This window comes from Sprattus sprattus (assembly GCF_963457725.1).
Source record: "Sprattus sprattus genome assembly, chromosome: 6".
Taxonomy (NCBI): Eukaryota; Metazoa; Chordata; class Actinopteri; order Clupeiformes; family Clupeidae; genus Sprattus; species Sprattus sprattus.
This window is the reverse complement of record NC_137925.1, coordinates 28,546,361-28,558,526: the sequence shown is the minus strand read 5'-3', so window position 1 is coordinate 28,558,526 and position 12,166 is coordinate 28,546,361. Positions and strand designations below refer to the sequence as shown.

General features: G+C 43.2%; 1 protein-coding gene across 4 annotated transcripts in view; it reads right to left on the bottom strand.

Annotated features, from left to right (window-relative positions):
- rnf111 (ring finger protein 111) overlaps positions 1–12,166 on the bottom strand; it is a 73,717-nt gene that overhangs the window by 25,398 nt on the left and 36,153 nt on the right. For all 4 annotated transcript variants that reach the window (XM_080841183.1, XM_080841186.1, XM_080841185.1 and 1 more), the window contains exon 3: positions 7,213–7,339. In XM_080841183.1, coding sequence (XP_080697309.1) covers positions 7,213–7,339 — 127 coding nt within the window. The remainder of the gene's footprint in view (positions 1–7,212; positions 7,340–12,166) is intronic.

The window sequence follows — 12,166 nt, the reverse complement described above, 5'->3', positions numbered from 1 at the left end:
GACACCGTTGCCAGGCACCCAGGGATGGAGGCGACTCTGCCTTGGGGCGGTACTAATTAACCACAGGCAGGGGTGGGATTATTTACTAAATACCTGTTTACCTGAGAGACCCACAGGTGTGTGTGTGTGTTTGTGTTTGTGTGTGTGTGTGTGTGTGTGTGTGTGTGTGTGTGTTTGTGAGAGAGTTTGTGTGTGTGTATCTGTGTGTGAGTGTGTGAGTGGGTGTGTGAGTGTGTGAGTGTGAGTGTGAGAGTGTGCAAAAACTATATTCATATGAATTCATTTAACCTCATAAGAAGCACTGCATTAGGTCTACTAAAAAAAAAATCTAAATTATGCTTTTAAATGACACCTATAAGATAGATCAATATTGTCCATCTAACACTACAGCATAGATATTCAATAGCTTATTATACTATAGTCTTACTGATCTGACAAAAAACCGCATTGAAAAAACAGAGGGAAGGCAAACAGTACCTCTGCTTCACTGAAGGGGGCGTGCGAGAGCCCACCGGTCGGGGATAATTATTCAGCCATTGCTCTACGCTGCCTTACTACCACCGTCAGCGTATTTCAGCCACTGACGTGGCTGGCTCCCCATTATTCGCAATGAGCCACTACTGCAACATGCCCTTGGTGTAGCTGTAGCTGCTGTTGTGGTGGCTGTTATTTCTTCCTCCCTAGATGTTCTCTGCACCTTTGCTTGAGGTGATGCAACGGCAATGAATCGGCACATTATTTTAGCTTTCGTTTATCTGCGATAATGGCGTGTGGTCAACTAAGTTGGTTTCAACTCTTGATTTGCGCTTAAAATATTAGAACTTTATAACCTTTGTATTCGCCGGCAAAGTATTAGAACTTTGTATTCGCTGGCAAAATATTAGAACATTGTATTTGTGCGCAAATTGTCATTGTTGTATTAACATTCTAAGAACTTATGTTACCCTCTCCCTTCTCCCACTGTTCGTGTTGGCGTTGCAAGCTATTATTAACCATGACGGGCGCAATAGACGGGAGATTTGCTCCGCAATGTCACTCGCCAAGTGGCGGAGCATCGGAGACAATTTAGTCGCCAGCCCAAAAATCTACACGCCATTGGCGCTTGGCGGGTGCCAATTTCGAGCCCTGCTACAGAGGTAGTGGCACCTTTCTTTGGCACAAGCCCATCTCTCTACCCGTGTGTTTCACTTGCCATGTTTGTTTGTGGATGAGGTGGGAGTGGGACGAGACAGGAAATACACTACGGAAAGTCTGCAGGGGTCTTGGCGAATGTAAAAATGAAATGCTTGCGCTATGTGCTTAGTGATACGGACAGTGCTTAGTGATACGGACAGTGGATAAAAAAAAAAAACACACAACAAACAAACAAACAAAAAAAATCGTACAACTCGATTTCCTTAAAAAAATAATCTTGTTAACGTTCCAACTCGATTTAAAAATCGTATCGATTTTTTGCCCAGGCCTAGTGTGTGTGTGTGTGTGTGTGTGTGTGTGTTTGAGAGCATTGGCAGATACATTATTTTCTAAATTCCCATTTACCTCAGAGACCTTCTGGGAGAGGGCAAAAGAGGGTAAACATCAACATTGTGCTTGTCAGAGAGAGAGAGAGAGAGTGTGTGTGTGTGTGTGTGTGTGTAATCGTTGGCAAGGCAACAACTCTGCTTCCTATACACTCACTGTTTTTAATGCCAGGGGACATACACAACTGGGGGCTCTGCAGTGTGGGTGGTAAGTTGGCGTGTGTGTGTGTGTGTGTGTGTGTGTGTGTGTGTGTGTGTGTGTAGCAGGCACAGGGGGAATCAGGTGCAGTACAGCCCAGGAAGTGAAGCTCTGCTGCTCTGATGCGTTTGTCTGCATGTGATAAGAGTGTACAAACACACACAAACATCATTGCTTCCATACCCATAATGAAACACACACAGCTTATTTACACTAAAGACTATACAGCTGTGAGGAAGTCTCTACTCTGCGCGCACACACACACACACCACCTCACCCTAACACACACACACACACAACCTCACACATACACACACACACACACACACAGGAATTATCTCATTTCCCAGTAGGGGTGTGCAAAAATATCGATTCACATTCGTATCGCGATTCAAGTGCTTCCGATTCAAAATCGATTCATAGAATTCCAAAAATCGATTCATATAAATATTTGTATTTATTTATTTATTTTTTATTTTTTTAAGATTAACGTTCTTTTTGGCTTTGCAAACTGTGTAGTAGGCTAACGTTACGGTTTGAGTGAAGATGAGCGCGATACGGCGAAATGGTTGATAAAAAGCTTCTGAATAGACAGTTTACCTTTAAAAGTTGTGTTGTGCAAAAGAAGCGAGCTTCACTGTTGTCTAAAAGTGTCAACAGGCGGCTGGCTGAAAGCACAGAAGTAGTAGGCTTACCTTTTATTGGTAACCTAACTGTTACGGTTCATTGTTTTTGAAAGAAGAGGCCTGACTTCTATGTTCACAGCAAACTTGAAAAAAAGAAAATATTAAGCCATGGTTTAACTGCACTATAGGCTGAGTCTGAAATGTGCACTTTATAATTTTATATTGTACCGCCCTGTTTGGCAATGTTGTTTTTCAATCAAATGTAACATTGCATAAAGCAAGCCAATCCACTTTTCCATGATAAGAGCATTAAAAAAAAAATGCGATTAATTCATTTGCGATTAATTTTGAGTTAACTATGACAAAATGTGATTAATCGCGATTAAATATTTTAATCGTTTGACAGCACTAACATTTACATACTGTGAATACATTTTTTTAAATGGAGAATCGTTTTTGAATCGAAAATCGATTTTGAATCGAATCGTGAGCCTAAAAATCGGTATCGAATCGAATCGTGACATTTTCTGAATCGTGCACCCCTATTCCCCAGCTCTGGCCCCCTTGCAATGCAAACACCAGCACAAAGTGGAAGGCCTTCATGGCTCATCCTGCTAACCTTTCACCTCACACACACACACACACTCGCTCGCTCACACGCTCTCACGCGCACACACGCACACACACCGCACACACCCTGTTCTTCCAGTTTGTGTCTCCAGTCAAACTCCACATGTAAATATGCAGACTGGTTTGAATGTGTGTATTTAAGAACGACTGGTGTTTGCATGTACGTGTGTGTATGTAAATATGCAGACTGGTGTGTGTGTGTGTGTGTGTGTGTGTAAGACAGACTGGTGTGTGTGTGTAAGTAAGAGAGACAACAGTCCCCTATCCGCTGGATCTGAGGTTAACTAACTAACTCACTTACCCAAGAGGTCAAAGGTCACACCAGAGGTCGACCCCAACACGACTCAAAGTACCATCAGTATCTAAACATCTAGTATATGGGGGCGACAGTGGTACAGGAGGAAAAGAAGTCGTTTAGTAATCAGAAGGTTGCCAGTTCGATTCCCTGTCGAAGCGTCATTGAGCAAGACACTGAACCCCCTAATTGCTCCTGATGTGCAGGGTGCCATATAAAATGTGTATAAATCCTTTTAAATTGCTTTGGATATAAGCGTCTGCTAAATGATGAATTGTAAATGTAAACACTCAGATCACAGTATCCACACAGTCATGTTAATAGATCCACTCTGATGGGCGAGATTAGGAAGAAGAGTTCCACACACACACACACACACACACCTTATCTGCCTCTCAAGCAGACACACACACACACAATCTGTGTTTTAGTAAGGCACTCATACCCAAATGTGCTGGAAATGCTTTGTGGATGTGTGTGTGTGTGTGTGTGTGTGTGTGTGTGTGTTTGTGTAGGTAAAATGGGTACCATTCTCATATGGGAGTACCAGGTTGTGTAGGTATCTTACCCAGTGAGCAGGCGCCGGGTGAATGTGGGTGCAATTGTGTACGAATTGTGATATTGTCTCCACGAGGGCCACCAAGACACACTGGTGCTGTCCTTGCAACAGCAACAATATGTTGGTAATCTCACCCGATTGGACCGGGATCAACCATTCAACACAAAGGCAGATCAATTAAGTTGATAATCCACAAATCAGTCTCATTAAATATATCAGTCTCATAAAATATATTATACTATCAATTTGGAACTCTGATTAATAATTAAATTAATAACTACAACAAAGTTACCTTATTAATAGTATGGTTGAAGGTCATTGGAGTTCTGAATAGAAGAGGTTGACAACGTCCATTCTTGTGTAACATTAAATAAACCAGCGTATATAAATCAAAGTATTTATTAACACAATGATAAGAAAATAACACACAATATGTAATCTAGCTAAATGTATCTAACTAATGAATTGAAAAAGTATATGTATGTGTAAGGGAGAGGGAGTGTGCGTGTGCGAGCGAGCTGGTAAGCTCAGAGTTGCGCTGTTAGGAGCGCGCCTGAAAATATGTGTGCGTGTGTGTCCCTTTGTCTGACCACCGCAGTTCCGCGTGCATGTGTGCACGTTCGTGAACATAAATGTGTGGTGAAAGAGTACGAGCCTATGTATGCACCGGGAAGTTCGAGTTTGTGAGCTTCGCGTGTGTGGCTATATGAAGGCCAATGTATTTGTAATTGTATGTGATTTAAGATGCCATGTTAGAATAAAGAGATGGTTAGTAATGCATGCAAGACTCGTGTGTCTGATAAGCTATCCTAACGATTTCCCTTGGATGGTGTGGCGAAGCCAACTACCAATTAACAATGAAAGTATATAACAGTTATGTTCGGTAAACAAAACAGATACAATACATGAACAATGGCATATGTAAACAGTCCTATGCTAAGCCAGGTTGTGAATAACTAGCTATGATAGCTAACTGCCCAGTCGATGTTACCAGTCCTTTGGAAAAGTGTTGGCGCATCCGATGTTCCTGAGGCAGAGAAGAAGTCCGTAGGTGGAGAAAGTTGTCCTTACTGAGATGTCGTCGGTATTACACTGCAGTTTAGATCGGAGGATTTGATCGCTGGGAATGTTGCAGTTTCCGCGAGGTCTCTGTTGTGCTTTGTTCCCGTTGCAGAGTTAGCTGCAGATCTTTGTTAGCTGCTTTGCTAAAGTTACTTTGTCTTAGTTAGCGGGCAGTGTTTGGCTAACGAAGAGAGTAGGCCTTCACCAGATGACGGTATAAGGACTGATGCTCCTTGGCCGACGCCAGGAGATAGAGAGATGAGAGCTGGCCAACGCCAGAGTAGAGAGAGCGCAAAGAGAATGAATGTATCGTTTCAACGCAGTTTATAGGCAAAAGTACGTCACGATTTTAACACCTTGTTTGCAGCCAATGCTGTCTCATGAAATGCAGATTACAGAGTTTAGGTGATAAGGGAATTGTGGGTAATGAAGTCTTTGGATGGACTCCACCTACATGTATGTTCAAGGTCTGTGCACGTGCATGGTGGAGATATATGGCCAGGTGTCCTCTCCTCTCACTGTTCGAGGCACAGAATATTCAACCACACACACACACACACACACACACACTAGGGCTGGGCGATTTTTCGATTTCGATTTTAATCGCGATGTAATTTTTTTCTACGGTTTTAAATGAGACGTTCGATTAGACGGTGCCTTAAAAAAAAAAAAAAAAAATCAATGTTTTCACAGACCCGCGAATACAGCGCCGCACGTAGCCCATGGGCGTCGCGACAATGTAATTGGGGGGGGACAAGACCCCCTCACTTTTCAAAACAAGTCGTTTCGACCCCCCCACTTTTGCAGTCAAAATAGTGCGTGCGTGACTGCTGGTCTACTAGTCCATTATTCTTTCCATTGCTTCACAATTAAATCCGTTCAACTTTATCAGTGGGGAATACCCACAGCAATATAAATCCACTCCGCGTTTTCCTGGTGTACTACGCAGCCTCATCACGCACGCAGATTCAACTGTCATTAATGTTCATTCATTCTCTGATTTGATCGGAGCGTCGCGCTAGAAGCAGACCACAGAAATGGACATACGGATTTTTTTTTCGAAGAAGAGGAAAGTAAGTCAGAGTTGCCCAAGTTTTACCTGTAGTGGACAATTAAGGACCACCCAATGGACATTATCTGGCTATAATCGTATTGTTATTGCCATAACAACCGTGAGCTAATCTGGCGTTAACGTTAACTAGCTAATGGCAGTTTTTCTAACGACAGCAGCGACTAAACACACACTCACCAAAGAAGATTTTTTTTTTTTAATGTGTCACTCACTTGTATACCTCTCTTTGACTCACACACGAAAGATGATGTCAATGCCACAAATAAAATGAACATTGGTGTGCTGGGCATGCTGTCAAGCTTTGCCATGTATGAAAACTATTTCCCCTACGTGAACCGTTTACTTCTGGCAGCTTCCATCCTTAAAGACTTTGGGTTTCAATACACATTTGGCCATTTCTGACCTGAACAGTCATACTTTAATGAGGTGGTCAGTTTGAATGTAGCCAACATAATTATCAGGCCACCAAACCTATATCAATTGTGAATTTGATATGCTGATAACATGATTTACATCTCAGAGAAAAACATGGTAAAATGCACCAGAATGCGGGTATTTGCTTGTACGTTTTTCAAAAAATTTTGGGGTGATTTTGTTCATATCGTGATATAAAATCGAAATCGAAAAGTTTTGGGGGAAAAAATCGAAATATAACTTTTTCCCATATCGCCCAGCCCTAACACACACACACACAGACGACTTTGCTCAGATCACAACAAACTACAGAATCTGCTGAACAAGCTCTCCCTTACACTCACACACACACACACACACACACACGATTCATATGGTCAGTCTAATGCTCACACACATCCACAGTCAAAAATGCACGGACACACACAACAGACTGAGCTTAAAGGGTGTGCTGTTTTCCACACAGTTAAAATAATGAATATATTATATGTTTCAGTCTCGGATATAAAAGCGTGCACGCACGCACGGGCACACACACACACACACACACACACACACACACACACACACACACACACACACACACACACACACACACACAGGGTGTGTGGAAAACAATGCTGTGGCATCACACACATGCAAATGGGGGCCGAGCCTTCCGGAAGCTTCTGTAGTGTATTCCCAACAACAGAGAAACCCTGTGCAGCACAAACACACACAGCAACCACCTAACTGCCCAGTTAGGGCGCACACGTACACACACACACACACACACACACACACACACACACACACTCATGTGCGCATACACACACACACAAACACACACACTCACCTGAAGCTATCTCCCACAGTGACGATCTCGACCTCGCTGTCGGTGGACGTGACGTTGATCTCCTCGCTGGCGGGCACCTGGGGGGCGGGCGTGGCCTCTATCACCACCACATCCTCGTCCAGCACACCTGCAAAGGGCAAAGGTCACGCAGGTCAGATGCATACTGGCGTCCAATCAGGGCTCACCGTGAGGAGTACAAGCAGTCTGAATCTCCATGAATGTGTGTGTGTGCCACTCTTACAGCCTGCATGCTATCAGTCACACCACAGAAAACTGATCGGATCCCAACATTATCAGACAGATAAAACTGTCTGATAACACACACACACAGTGTGTGTGTGTGTGTGTGTGTGTGTGTGTGTGTGTGCGTGCGTGCGTGCTTGTGTGCGAGAGAGAGAGAGAGGGAGGGAGAGAGAGAGTGGTCTCTCCTTCATAGAAGGCGCTGCAGAAGACTCAGAAGTCTCCACTTCCCAAAAGGTCAGGTGACCTTTTGGGCGTAGCATCACTGCTGCCCTGGTGCTGTATGACTGATGCTGTGTTCAAGAGCTCCTGCTAGCACCAGTATGTGCTGTACTGTATTATGACTGATGCTGTGTTCAAGTGCTCATCGTAACACCAGTATGTGCTGTACTGTATTATGACTGATGCTGTGTTCCAGCGCTCCTGCTAGCACCAGTATGTGCTGTACTGTAGCGTGACTGATGCTGTGTTCAAGCGCTCCTGCTAGCACCAGTATGTGCTTGTTACGTCATCCTGCCTTAGGGGTTGCTGTTTTCCCTTTTTCGTTCGTTATTACTTTTGTCTATTGCTCTAATTGTGTGCAAGTGTTGCCTGTCAGCCGTGGGCGGAGCCTGTTATGTTTTAAGGCCGGGATTGTCGACCAGGACGTTCTCCTTCAACTGCGTGCCACCAAGCTATTCGGGCCTTCCTTGTCGTTCTATTTTTGTTTATTAAATACCCCCTAGATACAAGCCCCCTTCAGTCTTGGGCTTCATTTGATGCGTATCAGATGAGCTGGTATGTAACATTTGGGGTCTTCGTCCTTTGTTAGAACCTTTTAGAGTTGGTAAGTGACGATAGGCCTCGTTATTAGATAGTGACTTTGGGTAAGTACCGCAAGTGTTGTGACAGTGGGTTATCGTTACACCAAGATCAGCAGACACCGGGCGGGCAGATTCCGTCACTTTATTATTTTAGTTTGTTGTTTTTGGGTGGTAAATCCTTGGTCGTGTGCGTCTTCGAGGGGAGGCAGTTGGCTGCGCAATTGGTCTGCTGCGCCCCTACAAGCGGACGATTTAATATCGGGCAGGGAACCCACTGAAGATCAGCGAAAGGGTTCAGTGTTTGTTTTTTTGTTTTTTGGTAGGGGTTGCGGTGCAGCGCGAACCACCCAGTCACACAGGTACTGTTTAGTACGTCGCTTTAGAGTTTTGTTGCATTGTGCGATCGCAGTGCTACAGGTAGGTCGGAAAAAAAGGTAAGACTTTAGTGAGCTGCTTTTAGTTAGGGTTTCCGGGTTCAGGTGCCCATTGGTTCGTCTTAACCTGGATCCACCTGTTAAGTTAGGGGCGTGTTTTGGCACGGTTGATAGAGCTAGTGGTCATGTTTTGAAGAGAATTTGGTGGCCACTTTGTATGCGCCGTAGTCGTCCTGTGGCAGCCAGCTCGACTTTCGTACGTGTATTTGTTTGTGTTGTGTCATTATGGCACAACAGTTTGGGGAGGGGTGTGGAAATCTTTACCGATTCCAGGTGTGACCTTCATTTTAGGGAACGATATCGGACTAGGGAACATCTGGGGTAACGACGGTGCTGAAGTGCTCCCACGTGTTGCGAAGCCTCATCCATCAGTAGCCCAGGTGTCCGTGCAGCAACATCCTAATGTTTTTCCCGCCTGCGCCGTCACACGCATAATGGCGAAGAAGCGCTCCGACTCCTCTAAGGGGGAAGAGCGTTTGTCCTCTCCGGTTGAGTAGGATTTGTCCGACGCTTTTAGTGATTTGTCTGATTTTTCTGTTCTGGTTACCCTTGACGATTCAGGGAGAACGCCTGAGTCCGCTGCTGATTTTTGGTGAGCCTGTGTGCATGCTTGCGTTATGAGTGGTGAGTATGAAAGTTGTACTTTTTGTGATTGAGTTACCATTATTACAGCATGGCTGTTTAACCTTTGCTTATTAGTGTGCTTGCCCGAAGGGAAGCACAGTATTGTTATCGTCAAGTTTTCTTTATTTCTTTATTTCTTTATTTATTCCGTACGTTTTTCTTGCAGCTAACTACTCCTCGCCCGATTGAGCTAGAGACGCCATTCAAACACCAAAACGTCCAGCCCGATCCGGTGCAAGCTGCTATGACTTTTCGTGGCGGTACTCCTTGTCACTCCTTTTTTATTCCATTTTTTCATCCCCCTTTTCTCTCATTGACTAACATGGGGAAGGTTGAGCCATTGTGACGTCACCCGCTCTATCAGTCGTTCTCCATTCAACTGTAGGAATATTAAGAGACACCTTCCAGGGCTCTACAGTGCGAGTATTTCACTCGCATAAATAGGTACGTGCAAACTTGAAAAATAATTTACAAGCACAGTGTGCGAGTGACAGACAGTTGTCAATACGGCGCCAAAAAGTGAAGCATTCCATTGATTTCACATGGAAACAACTGACAGGGTCGCGACTCCAGGGTTTTCGACGGGACCTGCGACGGGACCAACAGCAGCAGCAGCATAATCATCATCTGGATTTACTGACATTTTCGGTATATATAAACACATACTATCAATTGGTAACTGGTGTGTTGTATCCTGTTCATGTCTGATACTTTATAAACATTTATGTTTTACGTTAACTTATTACACTAGGCAGCAGTATTGTGAAGTAGAGCTAGAAATGGCTTTGCTAGCTCCCATATTGTAGCTCACACCAGCAACTGCTCAATTTAGGACAGAAAGGAGTTTGGTAAATTAGCTTGTAACTGTCAATGATAACTAGTTATTAGAATATATTAGCCAACGTTAAGTTGACTTCAAAGGGGCAGTCGAGTGTTTAGGTTGTGTCAGCTAGCTTGGAAAGCTAGCTAATAATTTTTGATTGAAGCTTCACGTTAGCCTCTGTAAACGTTTAGCTAGCTAACGTTAGCTAACTATGAGGTATCATATCCCAAGTAACTTGTTGTGACCGATAGCGTGAGTTAACATTAACCCGTGTCCTTGGAGTAATGATTCATGAGAGACCTTGAATCATTAGGTTAACTGAAAAACGTTTGAGGATGTACACACAGCGTAGCTGTTGTAGTGTGCTCAGTTTTCGAAAACTAGACTGAAACTAAGAAGGATAACTATGACTAAATGTGACTAAAACTAATATGCACTGAATCTAAAATAGCTGCTGAATCTAAAATAGCTGCCAAAATGAACACTGAGATGTATTAATTTTGGCAGCTATTTTAGATTCAGTCTTAAGACAAAAATGCATATTAGTTTTAGTCACATTTAGTCATAGTTATCCTTCTTAGTTTCAGAAGAGGTTTTTCATGGTTGCTAGCTCTAATCAGATGTACTATAGGCTTATAAGAGAAGACTAACTTTTTATGCCAACGAACACCAATAACTAGAACTAATTTGACAGACTATAAACCAATGTGATACACGTGCTCTCTAGCTATACAGTAAAAGTGTTGCTTACGTTTGATACTAGACCTACAGTCTAACTCTAACTGCATTAAGTCTAACATATAGGCCTATCTTACAATAAACTTTAAGTAAAGCTGGCTATGTAACCGCATTCATTCCAATATTGTTGCAGAGATGTTTCCTTTTACCAAGATAACAATTTCAACAATTCACTTAGCTCAGTAAGTCAGTATAACGAGACTCTGGAACTATTAGGCTATGACCAAATGTAACACACTAGACCCTTTCACAATAAACAAGCAAACAAACAAACAAAAACAGAACAACAAAGATACCCTCATATGTCTAAACGTCAGTGGAGCCAAAATATAATGGTTGAGCTTGGTTGCTTGCTAAAATATATTGGAAGAAGGCCCCACTACACTGATTGAGTAGATGTAAATACATGTTAATTCATTGGCACTTGTTCTCTCTGTCACAGAGCAAGCACACTCTCGCAGTTCGTTCACGAAACGCATTCTAGTTGTAATTGTGCTGCTGCACGCATCCCTGCCCGTGGGTGTGGTGCATATCACCATGTACATAATTATTTATGGAGACTGTAGTCACCATCTTGTTGGGGAGGTGTTACGTCCGCCTGCCTTAGGGGTCGCTGTTTTCCCTTTTTCATTAGGTTTCCTCCGGTAGGAGGTAACCTATTGTTATTGTAGGCTTTCTTATTATGTTAGTACCATGGGAGTCAATGGCAGCCCCTAGAACCATATGGTAACTTTTTGTGAAATTTGGCACACTCATTAAGGACAGTCCCTTCTTCATTCACACCAAGTTTCATGGCTCTCATTACACCACTCTAGCGCCACCAACAGGTCAAAGTTGGACTTTTGTAACACACGCAACTTTTGAACCGTATGACCGATTTTCAAAAATGAGGTACCAATGGATTCCCTGGATCAAGACGAATTAAACCCACCCCATGACGTCAATTTCCGGTTATATAGATTTTCCGCTATTTCCGGTTTTATCAAAAACCTTTGAAAGCCTACTCCTCCTACGATTTTTGGCAAATCTTCTTCAAAATCACTAGAGATGATCTTCAGACCTAGCCTCACAAAACTTGTAAACAGAATTTTGATCCTCACAACCGTTTGTCCGGTACAGCCACTCAAATTCAGCAGAAAAGCGGCCAAACAGGAAGTGAAGTAATATGTCAGCAAATATTTGAGTGAAATTTACGCCACAGGGTGTTTTTAATTCGTCTTGATCCAGGGAATCCAATGGTACCTCATTTTTGAAAATCGGTCATATGGTTCAAAAGTTGCGTGTGTTAACAC